At 37.7% G+C, this 20,182-nt stretch overlaps 2 protein-coding genes across 4 annotated transcripts in view; both read left to right on the top strand.

Moving 5' to 3' along the window:
- The window catches only part of Eef1delta (elongation factor 1-delta), a 66,949-nt gene extending 57,742 nt beyond the window's left edge, over positions 1-9,207 (top strand). Inside the window, exons 10-12 of one of the 3 annotated variants that reach the window (XM_072902735.1) lie at positions 2,822-2,999; positions 3,229-4,209; positions 4,287-5,765. In XM_072902735.1, coding sequence (XP_072758836.1) covers positions 2,822-2,863 — 42 coding nt within the window. In that variant the 3' untranslated portion in view covers positions 2,864-2,999; positions 3,229-4,209; positions 4,287-5,765. Of the gene's footprint in view, positions 1-2,821; positions 3,000-3,228; positions 5,766-9,098 lie in introns of those variants that run through there. The other 2 variants (XM_072902734.1, XM_072902737.1) reach the window with 2 other exon arrangements.
- Positions 9,208-9,385: 178 nt separating this feature from the next.
- On the top strand, positions 9,386-11,686 carry LOC140671441 (uncharacterized). Its single transcript, XM_072902738.1, has 4 exons — positions 9,386-9,486; positions 9,958-10,154; positions 10,247-10,419; positions 10,719-11,686. The coding sequence occupies exons 1-4, from the start codon at positions 9,433-9,435 to the stop codon at positions 10,859-10,861; spliced, it is 567 nt and encodes a 188-aa protein (XP_072758839.1). The 5' UTR covers positions 9,386-9,432; the 3' UTR covers positions 10,862-11,686.
- Positions 11,687-20,182: the final 8,496 nt, after the last annotated feature.

Raw genomic sequence — 20,182 nt, 5'->3', positions numbered from 1 at the left:
ATCTCTCATTCTCCTCTTTCTTGTTCCCTTTACACATGTTCTTGTATTCCCTCTTCTCCCTTCTATACTCTCCTACCTTCTTCCATCTTCTCAGCTCTTTCTACACTCCTTTTTTTTTCTCTCTACATTCCCTGTCCCACCACCCCGTATCTATCCCTCTCCCTCTCCTTTTCCTTTCCATCTTTTTTATTCCTTCTTTAATCTTCCCTTTTACCTCATTTCATTCCTCTTCTAAGCTTTTCCTTCCCCACTTCACCTCCCTCATCCTCTCATTGAACTGCTTTCTTCCTTCCTCATCCGATATCCCTCTTCCCCTTTTTCTCTCTTTCTGCACTCCCACTTCCTCCCCATTTCTCTCTCACCCACACTTCCATCGGCTGATGGCCGAGTCTACATTATCCCCTACTCTCAACCTCTCTATCCTCTCCTCTACTTTCTCATCCCCAATAACGTAGTCTATCACCGTATTTCCCCTTCCCCCCTGTAAACGTAAATTCTCCCTCTTCATCTCTCCTGACCTTGCCATTAAGTATCCCTAAACCCCATTCTTCCATAAAACTTACTAATAATCTACCTTCCCTGTTTATCTTTTTATTCTTCGACCTCCTTCCTCTTTCCCTCCCTTCCCCCCACTCTTCTCCCTCCCTTTCTACTTCTTCCTCATTCGCTGTCCTTGCATTGAAGTCCATTCCGATTATTGTTTTTATCTCCTCCTTTCTTTGACCCACCCACTTTTCCAACCTCTCTAACATATTTTCCATCCCTCCATTCCTATAAACCCCGATCACCCTCCATCTCTCTTCTTCACACTACCCTTCCCACCACCACACCCTCTTTATTTTCTATTCCACACCCTTCCTCTATTAGCTCCCTCCTGATGCCCATCATCATTCCCCCTTTCGGTCTTCCTTTCTTACCTTCCCTTCTGGCCCACTGCACTCCCCATTCCCATTCTCCTGCTAGTCTCCTTTATCTTGTGCCACCCCTTCCTATCTACCCATGTCTTCAATAGCACCACTACATCTCATTCTCTTAGCCCCCTCCAGAACTCCTCATCCTTTCCTCCACGTTCCAAAACGCTGTCTTCCATATCCTCGCCTCCCCCTCCTTCTTCCTTCTGCCCTCCCCTTTTCTGCCTTCTCTTCCCTATTCCATTCTCTCTATCCCCTTTTTCTCCCCTCCCTCTCTTCACCTCCTGTTCCACCTCTCTCACCCTCCCCTCTTCATTCCTCAGCACCCCCTCTCCCTCATCCCATCGCCACCACTGGCCATCTATTCTCATTCTCCCATAACTCATGCACACCCTCCTTCCCATTCTATTCTCCTCCCTCGCCATCTCCAGGTTCCATTTCATTCTCCTTTCCTCCCATGTCCAATCCTCCGCAATCCTTTTTCCTCCTCTCTCTCAGATTCCTTTTCCTTATCAACACTTCCCTCTTTTGTTCTTCATTCTCCAGCCTTGCCCATATCATCTCCCCTTTTTTCTCCCTTTCTCCTCCAATTCTCTTCATCTCCCTCACTCTCGCATCTGCTCCTATCACTCTAATGATTTCCTCCACTGCCTCTCTTCTCTCCTCTTTAACTTCTACTTCCCTAATTATAATGTTCCTCTTCCTCTCCTCTCTCTCCTTCATCTCCATTCTCCTCTCCATCTCTTTCACTTTTCTCTCTACCTCCCTCCCCTCTTTCTCTCCCCTAATATTCTTTAGCTCTCTAACTTCCTCTTCCAATTCCTTTATACACCCCTTCATCTCCTCCCTTTCCACTCTCCATCTCTCTTCCCTCTCTCTAAATTCCCTCCTTATCCTTTCTATTTCCTCTCTAATTAAGTTCCCCTGCTCCCTCATCCCTTCCTTTATTTCCTCCTTGATCTCTTTTTTCATTCCCTTAAAACCTTCCCTCATCATCTCCTCAATCTCCACTCTCCAGTTCCCCATCGCTGCCTCTATTTCTTCCTCCCTGCTCTCCTTCGGCGATCTTATTGTCTTTCTACTTTTATTAAATATTTTCTCCCCTTCCTCTCCCCTCGACTCCTCTCTTCCTCTTTAATAGCTCTTCTATATTCCCATAGCTACCTCTCCTTTCCTTACCGTCCGTCAGTTTCCCGAACTTACTCTCCGCCATTCTCTCTTTCCGCGCCACCTATTTCTCTCGATTCCCTAGCGCCTAGTTTCCTCTCTACACACTACGTCTTCCCTGTCCCAATTGTCATTACGCTCTCTGCCGTATTTTCCTCTCCTTTTCCCTCTCTTATTCCTCTCCTGCAATCTTCCTTCTTATTACTCTCTCACCCTCTTCTACTCCCCCTCACCCTCCACTCACTCACTCCACTTATTCCATTCTGTCGTACCTCTCACACCGTTCATTCACGAGCTCACTCTTTCCACGTGTCACCTGTCTACGCACTGAAAGCAGAAGCCCAATGCAGCAAATTATATATGTTAACTTTTTTGTTATGACGATTTTCCGCCTCAGAACGCTACTGCTGAATGAGACGTCAAAAATGTATACATTGCGCGCGGACAGTCTCCGGTATTTACTTTTTACGCTTAGAAGAGTGGCTTTGACGATACTTTTTGGAAGAGAAAGAACTTTAAGGGAATGCCGAATTACCAACCGATTCTAACCTAAAAAGTATTCGCCTGAAAAAAATGTTTTTGCTGCACATTTTTTTCAAGCAAATACTTTTTATTTAGGCTTCTAAGTTTATTTCTAAAAGTTTACAAATATTCTTTCATGTAATTCTGAGAGGCAAAAACCTATTTTATTTTATGTTTATAATATGTAACTTTTATATTAAGCAAGTATATTGTTTTGTTAGGTTAGAACTTGGTTGGTAATGCGGCATCCCTGCCGACTATAACGAATATAGAGGGTGATCACAGCTTTCCAGAAAGTAGGAGAGTGGGAGTTCAGAGAATCGGGTGCATCTGCGAGTCGAGTGAGCGAGCGCGAGCACTCTCAAGTCGAGCAAATAGCAAGATAGATGTATTTTTACAGTAAGAGAGTCTTGTCGAATTAAATAGATACTTTTGTAACAGTTGAGTTATTATTTTTTTTAAATGTATCTTTATTGTACTTTATTATATTTATTGTACTTTATTATATTATTACTTGTAATAATTGCCGAAATTCGTGATCCTCGATTCTTTACATCTCAGAAGTGGGATTGATTTATTTTTTTTCTTTGCTCTCTTTCAACCTCACCGTTTCGGTGTCCTTTCCAAGGAGATCTGTTATTTTGTTGCCGTTTTGCCGAAGTGCCGAATAATCTGGAACAGGAAGATCATAAGAGAACAATCAGATAAAATGTCGATGGAGCAGCTACGAGAGAAGGTTGGATCCGGTCTCTGATTTATTGGAAACAAGCGAAGGGGCGTCAAGAGTCACGCGAAATAGAGTTGCATCCGTCGTCAGAAGACTTACCTTTGCCAGAGGACGATCAGCCGATTACTTCACAATGTTGCGGCAGGTTTTGATCTCAGTGACGGCCGACCTTTACAAATGACAAAACGAGATGTGGAGACAGCAGCAACAATTTTTCCAGCAGCAGCTCCAGCAATTCGCGCACCCTGGTCCAGATGCTGAGCGAGAGAAATGAGGCAGCCGGCAGATCAACCCAGAAGGTTCTTGTAGTAGAGAATGTTGCGCAGTGCCTGCAGGGTCTTTTTCTCATTCCTCGCCGTTGGGTTTCGGATAAGCTTAATACAGGCAGGTTGCGTGCTAACTGAAAACATGGTTACATAGTTGGCGTCGCCGATTCCGGAATTTGAAGATATGGGCACGAAGAAAATGTTCTTATCTGAATTAAAAGAGTCAAGAAGGTGTCTCAGATCTACGGGACATCAGACGGAGTCACCCTATTAGCCGCTTCGAGCCGCCTGGTCAAATCGGTCGTCGGTGATACGAGGTGCAGAGTAGAGCGACATTGGAATTCTGGATCGGTCTCCGAAATGAACTCGTCAAGATGTTCCAGCGGAAGGTGCCATTCTACAAGGCGATGCAAAAGGTCGAGGCAAGAAAAATGGATGCCGAGCAAGGAGTTATTCGACCAGTACGCCATCGATAATATAGCACTGATGCACCTACTCGACTTCCCAACGAACGTCATCAATTTGTTGATTGGAGGAATCTTGCACAGTTCCTTGTGGGCGGTTGCACTCTCTGTCAAGGCGGAAACCCTGGATGAATTCCTACAGACTGAGACAGGTATGTGAGGGTGTTTCAGACAAAAAACAATCGGGATTATCCGAGACACAGAGGATGAAAGGGTGTCGAAATTGTAGCAAAAAGGAGCACTCGCATAAGGAATGTCGGGCCGAGACGACGTGCTTCTACTGTAAGTCGAAGGGACATCGCCAATTCGATTGCCCCATCCTAAAAAAAAAGGCGCCGAAAAATACTCCGGCGCAAGCCACAACGACCCAGACGTCAGCTAACGTATCTGCGGACTCATCATCTTTGAGCTCGGTGGCTACAATACAAGAAATACAAAATAAGTTAATTTTAGAGAATAAGCTAGAAATAACTCGTTTATAAATATATTTCGGATAAATAATAGAAATTGCGAATTGATTGCGTTAATTGACACGGGGAGTCCTGTATCATTCGTTAAAAGTACTGTATATAAAAAATATATTGAGCTGTTTAGTCAAAAAATAACGCTGTCAAAAAGAAATCTAAAAAATTTAAGTAATCTTTTGTTAAATATTTTGGGAGTAATTCGACCTATATTGTCGTTAAAGTCGTTAGAAAATTTTATTTTTGTCATTAATCTAAATATTCCAGAAGAAAATATTGTCAAAAGCAATTTGATATTAGGTCGTGACTTTTTAGACAAAGAAAAACCTTACCTTAATTTATAGACCTAACATTAGAGGTGAGCAAGTCAACTTGTTTTCGATCCTTTCCTATTGTATGGAGGATAAATCATCTGGTGACCTAAAACATATAGAAAGTATAGAAATAGATTATAATCATAACACAGAGTTGATTAAAAGATTAAATAACAAATATTTACAATAGCATTACATTCGAATATTGTGTCGATAGATGACGGTTACTTGGTCAGAAAGTAAACCTCAAGGACTCCTCAGTTTATGTATATGCTTCGCGTCGTTTTGCGTATGGCGAGCGAATAGCAATACGAAAAATCACCGACGATTTATTATGGGTCATCTACAATGGCCGTAGAACGTAAGGTCGCAAGCAAATTGACCAATAACAGTCAAGCATTTTCGAAAATCGGCAGTCATAAGCGATGGCATTGACTAAATGCCATCTCTTATGATCTACGACTTAGGATTAGGTTATGACTGACCAATGACCACATAGATAATACATAGCACTTGGTCTCCCGCCACGAAAATTATTTTATCTCTGATTGGTTGAACTATTGTGATATGGTTATCTGATACGATAAATTGTGGATGCAAATTTCTTACGGTTAACGACTTATGACTTTCAACTTATGACCGAGCATGTTACGATTACGACTAATGACTCATTGTAGACTGGGCTTATGAAATATTTTTTATTTGCCACGCCGGACGGCCAATATGAATATAATTATTTACCTTTCGATTACTTAGAAGCAGCGGCAAATTTCAGAATAGTTATGTCAAATTCTAAATTCATTACTCCAGCAAAATAAAATAATGGTGTACAAGGACGATATTTTAATTGCCACTGCAACTGTCGATGAAAACTTAGAAATTCTTGAGAAAATAATTTTGAGAAAATTTTAAATTAAATTTCAATAAACGTCAATTTTTAAGAAAGAAAATAGAATTCTTAGGCTATATTATTTGAGTGAGTATAAAATGGTCACGTATCTGATTGGCCAATTCAAAATAGGACTCTCTGATTGACTAATCGTTGCTGGTGACCTTAAGTATCGGTCGATATGATTGGTGGTGTCCATTCCGAACGTGGCCATTTCGGACGCTCCCATATTATTTTGGAAGAAGGTATTACTTTAAGTCATAAACATACAGAAGCAATAGACAAATTCAAATAACCGATAAACGTACACGAGGTTCAACGATTTTTAGGCTTAAGGAATTACTTTAGGAAATTCATTAAACTGAATTATACTACGATGCGTGTAATTTAGGCCGTGAAGCGATATTATTGCAGAAGCAAAAGGATAATACGTAAGCGCCGATCGCATAGCCAATCGACAAACCGAAGTAAACTACCTTTTCTTTGAACTAACAATGTTAATAATTGTTGGAGCCGTAGAACGTTTCCATTTATATTTGTATGAGATTTAGTTTAACGGGCTGCCAAAGACAACGGCATCTGTATTACCGACGAAATCAATAATTTAGTTTTAGGTTTTAAAATTATTGTGTTGTTTGCACTGAATGAAAAATGCTCTACGATTAAAGTAAATACAGTAATAAAGGAGGCAATCTCAATTTTCAGTTAAAACAAAAAATTATAATTTAATGTTATTGACTCCTAGCATCAAGTTATATTCACTAAATATAAAAATTTAGCAGTTTGCATGTACAAATAAGATAGCACCCTCTCTCAAAAATGCATGAAGGAATATAAGTCAACTTTTAAAAATGAGTTTTGAAGGCTAATAAAAACATTTTAACCTAAAACCACTTTTGCATATGCGAGTGTTCAAAATCGAGGTCTAAGGATAAAACAATACCGTAAATTAATTAATGTGGGCGCTTTTGTGTATCGCTTGTGTGGTTCAGGCCTCGCTTGGCCCGTTGCAAAAGGATGGCGGTTTGACAGGTCTAGACTTTGACACTGCGTAGTAGCTTGAATTCGTTTATTATTTAAAATATGTACAGTATTGTGTTTGATGTTGTTTGTGTGGCCCGCAGGCGGGCCGTTTAGGCGCGGATGTTACGCCTAACGTCGACGCTCACGCCATATTAGGTGAGGCGACGTTTTCGTGTCTTTGGGAGGCTTCCAACGCTCTAATACGTTGTTGTCGTCGGTGCGGTACTTTTGCGTGGGCGAAAGTTCGACGTCTATCTGTGTTCCCTGAAAGACGGTGTTGAGTTCTCAGTCGCTGTCGTACTTGATGCGTACTGGTTGATGTTGCACAGCTCGCTCGACACTGGACACGGAGCTCTGCGTACCGCGGCTTATATGGTTCCGAGTGCTGGTTGCGTGGCTTGATCTCTGCTTGTTTTGTCGGCTGGTGATGGCAGCAGTGGCGACAGCAGCGTGAGATATGCCCACGGTAGTGATGGCGACGTATACGAGAGCGTCCCGTTTGATCACGTCACGATTAACCACAGCCACTTATATCGACTGATGCCTAGGGTTATCAGCAACGATTAACCAATCAGAGAGCCTCATTTTAAACTGGCCAATCGGCGACGTAGTCAATAGACTCCCACCCATGTAAACCGCTGTATCCGCACGTCTCACGGTAATAATAGGCCTCTCATTCGTCTTGTTGGAAGTAGCTCGATCCTGATGAATTTCCACGGCAGTAGGGAAAATCCTACCCGTTTTGGCGGAGATGCCGACGAATCCCGGAGTCTCCTGCGGCCTCCTCGTCGGCTCTGGTGATCGGGGCGATGGAAGAGGTCTTGGGTCTACTCCTTCTCACGGACAGTTTACTGCTTCAAAATGCTTGACGCTTTTCTATTCGGTGCTTCGCTCGTAACGTAGAATCATAGTACTCAGCCCGTACTGTCTCGGTGCGCAGCCTTATATCTTACTATAAGGCATAAGCCCACAGACTTCTATATAATACTAGACTGCTAACTCCTTATGTATAAGACAGCTCTAATTTTATGTACGAACAAGTATGTATAACATCGCTTTCTGCGCATGCGCTGTGACGGCGCATGTGCACGCATGTATATACATACTACAATAAGTATGATAGACAAGCTTATATAAAAGATATAAAATAACTACACATTTGTATCCCATAATTTAATATTTATATTTCTTACTTTTTTTATTAACACGACATGTGTTCTAACAAGAATTAGAGACCGAAAGCAGGTTAGAAGTACATGTACTGATCATAATGGCGTCGGCACATGTCAGCGCATGCGCAGAAAGGGTCACCTTAGGGCGCGTTTGGGGAGACACTATTAGCGCTAACAGCATCGTTGTTTAACTTTTAATAAGTAACAAAGACAGAACGACACTGTTAGCGCTAATAGTACCTCTCCGAACGCGCCTTTAGTACATAAAATTCGAGGACACTTTATATAAGCAAAATCTAGAGAGTAGCAGTCTAGTATTATATAGAAGTCTGTGCATAAAGGTGCAGTCCCATTAAGCACGGATCGGAATGACGGATCGAATTCTGCTAGGGAATTGTAGTAAATTCTTGTTCCTGCTATTCCTTCCGATCGGAACGCGTATATCTTCTCAATTCCGAACGGATCGGGTAAATACCGTACTTTAAAAACGTCATTGTGTTATTGTCAATTGTCACAATCTCGCACGTAACAAGCTGAAATTCGACATAAGTACCAACAATAATAAAAAAGGCCCGGTATAATAATAAGAATATATATATATATATATATATATATATAGATATATATATATAAGATATTAATAATAATGAGATATTAAATAGACATTGTTTATCATATTCATTAATTATTAGTCAGAACATCACAAAATTATATGTCGCGTATAGGTTATATGATTAGTTTTGTTTGTTTATCAAAGAATATTTGAAATTACACCTTTATTGAAAAATAGTGTATGGAAACCACGTCGACAAACCACATAGTAGCAATACTATTTCTTCTATATTATTGAACTTGGAATATTTATATGTGTCGATTTTGTTTATAATGTGGTTTCATCACATTTTTTATATGATTTTTATCGCATGGTTTTCAGCACATAGATTTGTTCAATACATATTGGGGGCTCGATTCTTGAATTTATTTGAGAAACGTATACGCAAATTCAGCTCTTACAGAAAAATTGCAAATTGATTGATTATTGCATGACTTTCGACTAAACAACTTGCAACTTTTCTGTAAAAGCCGAATTTGCATACGTTTCTCTAGTATAAATGAATTCAAGAATTGAACCCCATAAATATATTATGCGATTTATATTACATGTGTTCATATTTGCAGGTTGTAAAATGTGGTTACTGTGGATGGATAATGTGCGAACATTGTATCCCATGACTGCTTCAAAAACTATGATGAATGTATCCATGTTCTCGTTGTCTTGTCGACGAGAAGGGGCGTGCTACAATGAGTAATTTTATTTGCAAGCAAATATTTTTTAACATTTATCTGCAAATATTAAACACATTTAACTCATTTATGTATAAACAGGAGTGAAGGAAGTAGAAAAGAATACGCAGAGAGACGAACCATCAGAGAGTAGCAATGAGTCTACTCCGCATTCGGCAGACATTATGGACGAGATGCTCATCGATGCCGTAGAACAGAGACCAGGTCTATGGAATCAAAAGTTGCCAGTTCAAAGGCGAAATCCCTCTATACGAGGAGAATTGTAAGATAAAGTTTTTAATAATCTTGGTAATATATAATTACTTTATGTTTTATATATTCATGAATATATATTTAATCTGAACTCGCAAGTGGGCTAATGTACATTCGTATTCATATTGCTTGCGTTCGTTTTTTACTGCCAGTATTGGAAATCTATAGTTCACGTTACATTATAGATTTTCAGTTACCAGTAAACATTGAGATGTATACTATACTGGAGAAATGTATGTAACAAAGCGGTCAGGCGAAATCGTCTTTTAGAAAGAGATAGCTATGTTTTTTCTCTATTCTTGTCTGAATCAAGGTTTAGAAAAGGACAAAGATGGTCCCAAATATATCTATCTCTTTCTAAAAAACGATTTCGCCTGACTGCCTGTTTTACATGGAGTGAGCTCTCCAGTATAGTATGTAGCTCAGTGCTAGTAAAAAACGAACGCAGGCATAAACGAGCTGAATTCATAATTTGAACTAGGGATTTTCAGGTTTTAAGGACGTAGCATGGCTGAAATTTCGATGGACATACCTGAGGGACTGCTATTCAAAAGCTCGTAAAAAAATGAAAGGTTACGTACGCAGCGGATCGGGTGCGGAAGCGGGGCATCCGCAGAAAAGTACATTTCGCTTCTATTCAAGGATGCAATTTCTAGACGAGGCTGCACAAGAAATTCCGTAACAACTTGACTTATATATATATATAGGATTTAAAATATGAAAAATGTCAAATTTTTCTTATTATTTTACATATCTTTGTTCAATTTTAGTACAACGAGCTCTCTACCACAGAATATACATCAGGATGAAGATAGTGCACTGAGCCTGAATAATTCGGAATTCCAAGAACTTAATGTAACTTCTCCAAGAAGTTGTAGCACGCCAGATATTCCTGAAGGAGCAGGAAGTTCAGATGATTGCAGACCACGAAAAAAACAAAAAGGCAAGTTAATTTTGAATAATTGATAATCGACATATATAGATTTTCATAATTAATGATAATATTTATATTTTTCATAATACTTAATAAATTATTATTTTGTGCTGATTCTTTGTAGAAATTTGTCGCATTTTTGTAATAGTCTGAAATTAATCTTTTTATTGTGCAATTTATATTTATACTAATTCTTGTTTTTATTATAATTGTGTTTTTTCATTGCAATATATAAGCTTTGTTTAACAATATATAAAAATGTAAGAAAGTTCATTACTAATGAGTATTGAATGTATTTTGTATTACAGGAAAACAGTACGACCCCGATGTGCAGGCACTGCATACCAATATATTACAACAATTACTTGGCGAAAATGTGCCAAAGAAGGATACAGTGGACAGTTTCCTGGAGCAGATGGGAGATATCCTGCGTAGGTTGACTTACCTCTGAAGAAAGCAACTACAAGTAGAGTTGCTTAATCTCGTTCACAGGGCAGAAGACAAAGACATGGCGGAAGCGGAACTTCAAAGACGATAAATATTTTGTATTAAGCAGCCATAATCGTTATTTTTGTTTAATATTTCTTAACTTTATTTTATACTAATTATAATTATTTTATACCAAACATTACATAATAAATAAATAAAACATTTAATTATATAACATAAAAACATTTATTTCTATTTTAATTAAAGTTGATAAATATTTGAGTCTGAAAGAAATGAATATTTTGTTCCCAGATAGCCAAATGTTTCGATTTTGCAATCATGTTGCCAATAACCGTTGCAGCAACTAATTTTGAAAAACTAGGGACAAGGTGCGACAGCATTATGCTTGTCGGGTTGAGTTCACGTGATTTCTAATTCTCAGAACAGCAAACTGATAGCAATATGGTAACATCGATTGCTGTCAGCAAACAAGAGACTTGACAGCAACTTGATGACAACCTATATTCATCGATTTGTCATCCGTGATTAACCGCATTGATAATGTGGCGATAATTTTTCAGGGGATCAATCATGTAATTTTTGTTTTAGTAAGACAGAAACAAAAAAGTTAAAAATTCTTATTTATTAAGCATTCAAGGATAAGAGATTTTAACTTTTCGTTTCTACCCAGACAACATTATGTCGTCTTAAAGTGTTATAGCTCCAGAAAAGGCTACAGATTTAATGAATATATATATATATATACATATAATTATATTGATGCAGGAATGCATCGTGAGCGAAGCGATAATCGCGCGAGCCGCTGACGCAGCGAGCCACGCGCGCCCGAGACCGAGCGCGAACACGAAGCCGGAAAGGTGTCGCCGAATTGCTAAAAGTACAAGCGAGGAAATTCGACTTTGAACTTCCTCGCCTGCACTAAAACGCGAATTCAGCAACATAACCATATTTGGTCATGTTGCTAAGGGACCCCCTCCGAAAAACCATGCAGTTCGGAGGGAAGCTCAGCACCCGCCGCGATGAAGCGACGGGCAGTCGTTGATCAGATCTTAAAGAGGAATAATCGTCACGGACAGTTATTAAATAGAACGAGATACACGAATAACTAAGAGATATACGCGCGCCTGAGATAAGCCGACGCGTATCAGACTACCTGTATGACAGAGTATATGAGAGATACCGCTCTCTCCCTTTAACCGACAATACACACGAGTGTAGATACGTACGCTGGGAGCAGTGATAAAATACCAAACCTGTGATTTATTTTAAACTGCTATTTATTATAATAAAATGAAGGAAGTAATTAAAGGAAACAATTAAAAATAATATTAAAATAAAAGGTAGCCCCTGCCCGTCGTATCCCCGGCCTTCCCTGAACGGATCCCGAAAAATCCTGTGCCCCCCTCCTGGAGGCACAACAAAGACGTCTAAAAGACATGCTAAAATTGCTAAGATATTTTAAAAGATTATCAGAAAGACGTATTTATGACGTCTTTAAGACGAATAATGTTTACTTATTCGGACAATCTACCCAAAATCAATAGATGGGAAACACATTATCGTTCAGGTATGTATCTAATATAACAATTTTTTGTACATTTTTTAATAAATCTGACATCTTATTGTAGTTTGTTAATTGTAGGCACCATCGAATAGTGGCTCCTCCTACTACAATTATAAAGGTAATCACAGCATCAATCTACTTGTTGTGAATGATGCAAATTGTTGCTTCAGCATCGTGGGCATCGGAGCAAAAGGGAGGCGTAGTGATGCTGGTGTATTTGCTAGCAGTGACCTTGCTCATCTATTGCGTACGAATTCACTTTAACTACCTCCGGACAGGCATTTGGATAGTAGCGGATTCAAATTTCCATATGTTCTAGTAGGGGACGAAGCATTTCCACTAACATCTTATATGATGCGACCATACCCTTGAAGTGGAAATTTAACTGTTACGAAAAAAATCTTTAATTATAGATTAAGTCGGGCACGAAGAACTGTAGAATGTTCATTTGGGATACTAGTGGCAAGGTGGCGAATTTTTCGTCGACCAATTATCGCTCATGTTTCAACGGCTAAAATAGCTGTTCAAGCTGCACGGCTGTACATAATTTTATAATGAAACACGAACTTTAATTGGAGTCAACAGAAAGAACTTATTCTGTTTTAAGTCACAATGATCGAAATGTAACGTCGACTGGAATTGTAAATGTACGTAATTACAGTGTGCAAAGAAACGTTGAGACTATACGAATTAGAGATCCCTTTGCTACGTATTTTGAAACTTCGAATCCACTTGATTGGCAATGGGAAAAAGCTCTAAACAATGAGTATTAAATTTCTATCATGTATATATCATGTATATATCATAGTATATATGTATTATTTTTTTATATTCTCTATCATGCATGTATTATTTATTATAAGATAATAAAGAAATTCTTTTTCTTCTGAGAATCAAAATAAATAGAAGATTATACACTTTAATGAACTTTACATACACATATATGTAATAACCCAGATAGCCAAGCGTGATTGATCATTAAAAACAAACTAATGCAATGCATGAGTTGTTATATGTTTGTTGTACGTTTGCTGACATCGAATTAAAACGCGCTACTGAATTCAGCAACATGAGAGCATATTACAAACAATTAATTTACGAAATTTTTAAAGCAAATGATCTGAGATACTGAAACGTTATATTGTCAGCAATATGGTAACATCTAATAATTTACCATTTCGTCTACAGCTGACTACAGCATTATGATAGCAACAATACATGTATAATATTCCCAGACAACATGCATGTCTTAAAGACGTCTTTCTTATGACGCCTTTAAGACTTAACCAAAAGACGTCTTTCTGACGTCTTAAAGACATTGTAATTTAAGACATTATTTTTAAGATGTCTTAAAGACGTCTAAAAAACATTTAATTTAAGACGCCATCTGAAAGATGTCTGTAATACATCTGAAAGATTGTTATAATACATTTTTTTGCTTTATCGAAAAGACAACTTAAAAAAGATATGTGCTTGTTACGTGCGAGATTGTGACAATTGACAAGTGACCTAACACAATGACGTTTTTAAAGTGCGGTATTTACCCGATCCGTTCGGAATTGAGAAGATATACGCGTTCCGATCGGAAGGAATAGCAGGAATAAGAATTTACTACAATTCCCTAGCAGAATCTGATCCGTCATTCCGATCCGTGCTTAATGGGACTGCACCCTAAGCCTCACCTTCTGCCGCCATTGTCATTCCCCTAGCTTCCTCTCTAGCATTGTGGCTATATAGAGGTGGCGTTTGAGTCGACAGTGTAGATGACGTGGCAGCCTGTGATTGGCTGAGTGAGCGCAAGTGATTGAGGCACAATAGTTGTTTCGTTTTGCAAGCATTACTGGTTTTATTCGTGTGTTAACAAGTGAGTCTTTGTTCTGACTCGACACGTATCAGCTCGTTTTCTGTGCGGTTTCATAATTACCGAGTATAAGCATCCGTAGAGTTCTGCCGCGTTTGTTCGTAATTGTAACACAAAAATACAGTCTTAAACGAGTATGAATAATCTCTATTACACCAGTGTGACCAAAATTTCCCTTAAGCCCTTTTCCTAAATCCCCCGTTTCTTCCTAGCCCGCTCGACGAACCTTACATTACCGTGAGTGGGACTCTCGCGAGTTGACTCTCCGTGCTTGTCCCGCGTGGAGACGCGCCTCGGAGTGAGTCGCATGAGGCCTGAGTCGGTTGTATGTATCACGTGGTGATTGTATTTATCGCTACACTTAACATCGTGGGTGGGAGTCTATTGACCACGTCGCCGATTGACCAGTTTAAAATGAGGCTCTCTGATTGGTTAATCGTTGCTGATGACCCTAGGCATCGGTCGATATAAGTGGCTGTGGTCAATCGTGACGTGGTCAAACGGGACGCTCTCAACATTGTGATAGATGGTAGCTACGATCTGCTTATTTGACAAGGACAGACAATAAACTATTTATATTTGTTTCGTGCGTGGAGAGTAATATACATGAACGCTCTAATTTTATTGGGTGCATTCAGAAGCGCAACCGCTCACTGAGTGGTCAGAGAATTCCCTAGATCTGTGTACTGGATGCAAATGCTCCCTAAGCTGCTCATAGTGAGCGGTCGCCATTTTCGTGAGCGTAGTTTTCTATCGCTCACTCCATGCTCACTTCGTTAACTCCGTTCACTTGTGCATTTATTCCTATGATCTCAATGCATATATCCAGTAGATAAAAAGCGCTCTGAGCGGCACTGAGCTATCTGTGAGCGCTCAGTGAGAGGTTGTGCTTCTGAATACACCCATTACATTTTCTCGTATCTTTTTTCTCTTAAAATACGCTCATTCGGTCTCTTTCTAATCGCTAAATCGCCCTGTTGCTTTCTCACAAAAACTTACTAGTTTTTTAATTTTTTTTCGCAGGGAAATGAATGAAAAGACTGCAAATATGAGCAAATATGAAACAATAACGAAGTGACATATTATAACCAAAGAAATGAAAAAATACGAATAAATAAGACTCCAATATTTACAAACACGTAACTATTAACTGGGCAATGAAAGCCATACGTGGATGTTAATGTTAATTAAATAATGTTAATTTGTGTGAATTTATTTATAAATTAATTCTTACCGCGAAAATTGAATCGTGCACAGAGCACATATTATACTTAGTGTATTATACCAAGAAATAGAAATATTAATTTTTAAAGAAATTTTACCCATTAACATCCGCGTATAGTTCTCATTGCTCAGTTAATAGTTACGTGTTTGTAAAAAAATAGACAAAGACAGAAAATAGAATTTTAATTAAGGGAATGTACGGTAAGCGCAAGGGATCCCATGGCATGCTATGTCCCTGAGTACTCCGACAGCGCGTCAACTGAATGATCAACTTTAATCGTTAATAACTTGACAAATAATGGTCTGAGACAAAATTGGAAAAAGAACTTTTAGCTCAAAATTTCACTCTCTTTCATCCTTTACAATATTAATTATATGATGCGAGACACCCTGTATATACAGTGCGTGTCAAAAGTTCTGGAAACAGTGAATTATCTCGAAAAATATTGATTTGTTGAAAAAATGTTTCAGACAAAACTTATAGGGTTTAAAAATGTTTATTAACTAATCTCATCAGTTTGACTTTAAAAGCACTATAATTAAGTATTTTTTTTGTAAAGTACTTTTCAAGTTACGAAATTTGAAACTTAAGTAACCCAAAGTGTACCTCGCGGAGATGGTCCGTTCAGATTTACACTTCTTTTGTGTGTGTGTGTGTGGGGGGGGGTTGTGTGGGTGTGTATGTGTTGTGTGTTTGTGGCACGTGCTTGCATGTGTGTGGCACACCCAAACACGTGCCACAAACACAAAAGAAGTATAAATTTGATTAGGCAACCGCCGCGTGATACACTTTGGGTAATGCTAATGCCGATGGTATTGTAAGTTTCAAGTCTTGTAACTCGAAAAGTACTCTACGAAAAAATACTTGATAATAGTGGTTTGGAAAGCTCTCGAGATAAGCTACAAGAACATGCAATAAAAAATAAGGAGTTCCATTTAAAAAAATCAAGGTGACCTTTATGTAACCTTGACATCGCTACCTCTAGTCAAACTGATGAGATTAGTTAACAGATATTTTTAAGGGTCGAGAGGACCCACGGTGGAGACCTCATGCGGAGACTTCGGAACTACAAATTCTTTTCGATGATATTTCGGCTATAAATTAAGGAAGGAATCTCTTTTTTTGGTAAAAAAAACGACTTTTTTAGGAATTTTTTTTAGCAAAACTATGCATTGTTTTAATTTCATCTTTTCCGGATGTTTTTATTATATATTTATTTATTTAAAAATATTTTTTTATTAAAAATATCGCCTGTTATTCCTGCTCATTTATGATGCCGCGTGGAGTGCCTTAATCGCTGGTTGACACGATATCTACTCTTAAGATCATCTGAGACAAAAAAATCAAACGGTGTGTTTTTCTGTATACATGTAATTATCGCCTGAACTAGAAGCAAAAAAAATTTTTTTGAGAAAATGGCGACTTGTCAAACTTAAATAATCGATTTTACTCTTAAAATTGAGTAGTGATATAATGGGGGTTCTAACTCAGGTGCTCGAAGAGGGTGCGGGGGCGGGGGGACCGCGGGCGCGAGGGTGACATCACGCAGGTGCGCGACGCGATTTGTAGACGTGGGGTACGCGGGGAGAGGTCCGCGATGCGGTTTGTAGACGCGGGGTACGCGGGGAGGGGGGAGAGGTCCGCGACACAGCTGTAGGTCCGCGACGCGGTTTGCAAACGAGGGGACAGTGGAGAGGAGAGAGAAGTCCGCGGCGCGGCCGGTAGGCGAGGGGACAGCGGAGAGGAGGGAGAGGTCCGCGACGCAGCCGGTAGACAAAGAGACCGCGGAAAGGAGAGAGAGGTCCGTGGCGCGGTCGGTAGACGAGGGCACTGCGGAGAGGAGAGGGAGGTCCGCGGCGTAACCGATGGGTCCGCGAGTAGGCAGATGGATAGAGAGAGACGGCGCGATAGGCGTTCGCAACGCGGTAGAGACAGAACGATAGGCGTTCGCAACGCGGTAGACGGAGACGCGCGGTATAGGATAAGGAGAGCGCTATGCGCATTGTACATAGCGTAGAACAATGAGAGCATGATGTGGTGGGAAAAGGAGAAGATTACAATAGGAAGATAGCGTGAGAGAGAAAGAATGAGGATGAGGAGAAAGGATAGCGGGAGCGCGATAAGACGGAGGCTAAGGCGTACGCGAGACCGCAGATTAAAATATTTTATATTATTATATTATTATATATATTATATCATTATTATTATTACATCTAATTATATATATTAAATATAATCTAATTAATACTAAGTGGAGGAAGAAGGATGGGATAGATAATAAAGGCGCAAAACATAATACATATATTTTATCATTAACAAAATTTTTTAATCATAAAAATGTGTATTTTTATACATATAGTGTGTGTGTGTGTGTGTGTGTGTGTGTGTGTGTGTGTGCGTGCGTGCGTGCGTGCGTGCGTGCGTGCTGTAATATAATATTCACCACACAGATGTATACAAGAATAAGGTATATAATACTTGCTATAAGGAGAGGATAAAAAAAGATAATAACGTATATGTATTTTGACAATAGTTTATTATAAATATGGATTGATCAAACCTTTATAATAATGCTTTGACCACCAATTGAATATTTTGAATACATTTGTAAAGCACAATTTTTATATGTTTATTGCAATGCATAGTAGATTCGAATTTATTTTCAATCGCGTCCAATTTAAATAATATTCTATTTAACTTTCCTAAGATTAGTTCCTTAAATTCTGAAATAAATTAATATTATTTAGTTTATAGAATATGAATATAATTCCTGTGTTTTCTATATTATACATTATTGCAACAAATATATTTTTGCATACTTCTTTATTTATAGAAAATATATAAAAGTATTAGTATTTTTTAAACTTACCATGAGAACATAGATTTTCATTTTCTATACGGAAAGCAGAATTTTTTTATAAAAGATGTACTATCTGTAACAATTTTGTTGTTATTATTAATATCTGAAAAGAAACTAAGTATTAGTATTTTTTTTACAAATATCATATAACGTTAATAAATTGTAGTTAATGCTCACCGTTTTTGCTTATTACATTAAACAATATGTTTTCGTCTAATATATCTCTTCCAATATGTTTAGATGTACTCTGTAGCTCTTTGTCATACGACACAAAATTTTGTTTCTGTGGAAGAGCGGGCAGAATTTTTCCTTGCGTAACACTATTTTTCTTTAACAAAATCTACATTTTTTTTTTTTTCAAAAGAGAAAGATAAATATTTTTTTTATTCTTATACGTCTTCTTTTTTTCTCGTTCTTGTAATTCATTTGAAGATAGATCTGTATCATTATTTGATGTATCTTCTGCCAAAATTAATTTTTGTATATCTTCTTCGTAAGTATCTGAATAATTTAAAATAAAAGTGTAAAAGAAGTTATAAAAATTATTAATAATATATGCAATATTACATGTAACTATAATACATACAAATTTATGTTTTATATTATTCACTTACTTGCAATGCCAAAAATTTTTACTGGTAACTCCTTCCAATCTGACTTTTCTCATAGTATCTCTTGTGCCGTTATAGCTTTATTAATACGAAGCTTTGTTTTAAAGTGACTAGGCCCAATACAAATAAACGTATCTGCGTTGTACCATGTAGCAGGTATTAGCTGCAGACCATCATTAAATTCCGCAATGATATATTTTTCGTTATCCATTTCTGTGTTGCGCAAAATGAACGAAGATCATGTAGAAATTATGTATACATATTTTATTATAAAAATATGTATATTATGTTACGCACAAAATTATATTTCATGACATGGTGATTTATATAAATCTTTTACATATTTCAAATTTGTACCAGTAACACAAATTTTTTATTTTTTATGTAACATTTATAATCAGAATATATTTACCGTTTCATAATAAGCAGCAATTATTAGAAGAATTTTTACAATTAATAGTAAATTTTCCATTTGATATTCTGAGATACTACGATTCAACATCAACATTATCAAGTACTGGACCATTCTTGTGTAAATTTGTACATGAATATATCTTATTATTATTATTATTATTATTATCATGTTCTACAAATAAGAAATTACAATTTTCAATTTCATTATACCTTTTAATCAACTGTTGCAATGGCTTTTCATTTTTCCGTAACCGTCTTTTTATAAATGTCTTAAAATTTTCGAAACTGAAAGCACTAAAATTATCGAGTGGACCATACAGTCTTACATCAAATCATATACGTAAAAGATTATGCACATTATGCGATATGTACTGTTTACCGTATAATATTTCAAATGACTCAATAAAATAATGAAGCAAAGCTTCAGCAAAACTTTTAATTCTTCTTGACATAAATTTCGACGTATAAGAATTATTACAGCTACATGTAATGTGAGAAAATGATATATATATTTTTTTTCTTGTAATATATTTCTCAATACAACAGGACTGATTATAATAGAAAATTTCTAAATTCTGCTGCTTTCCACTGCTTAACGTCTCTTATTGATCTGGGTCTTCTAATAAAATCAACCGGTGTAGTATTTCTAAGTAAAATCAGTAAATGTGATATTTTATTAATAGCTCATGCATTTAAACGTACAGAAGTTGGATCTTTCATCCAAAGTAGTATCATTTTGTCATAACTCCTAAACAGATCAAATGCATATAATCTAACGGAGTGTTAG

Source organism: Anoplolepis gracilipes, chromosome 11 (genome assembly GCF_047496725.1).
Source record: "Anoplolepis gracilipes chromosome 11, ASM4749672v1, whole genome shotgun sequence".
NCBI classification, from domain to species: domain Eukaryota; kingdom Metazoa; phylum Arthropoda; class Insecta; order Hymenoptera; family Formicidae; genus Anoplolepis; species Anoplolepis gracilipes.
The sequence above is the reverse complement of the archived record's forward strand: the minus strand, read 5'-3'. Positions and strand labels throughout refer to the sequence as shown.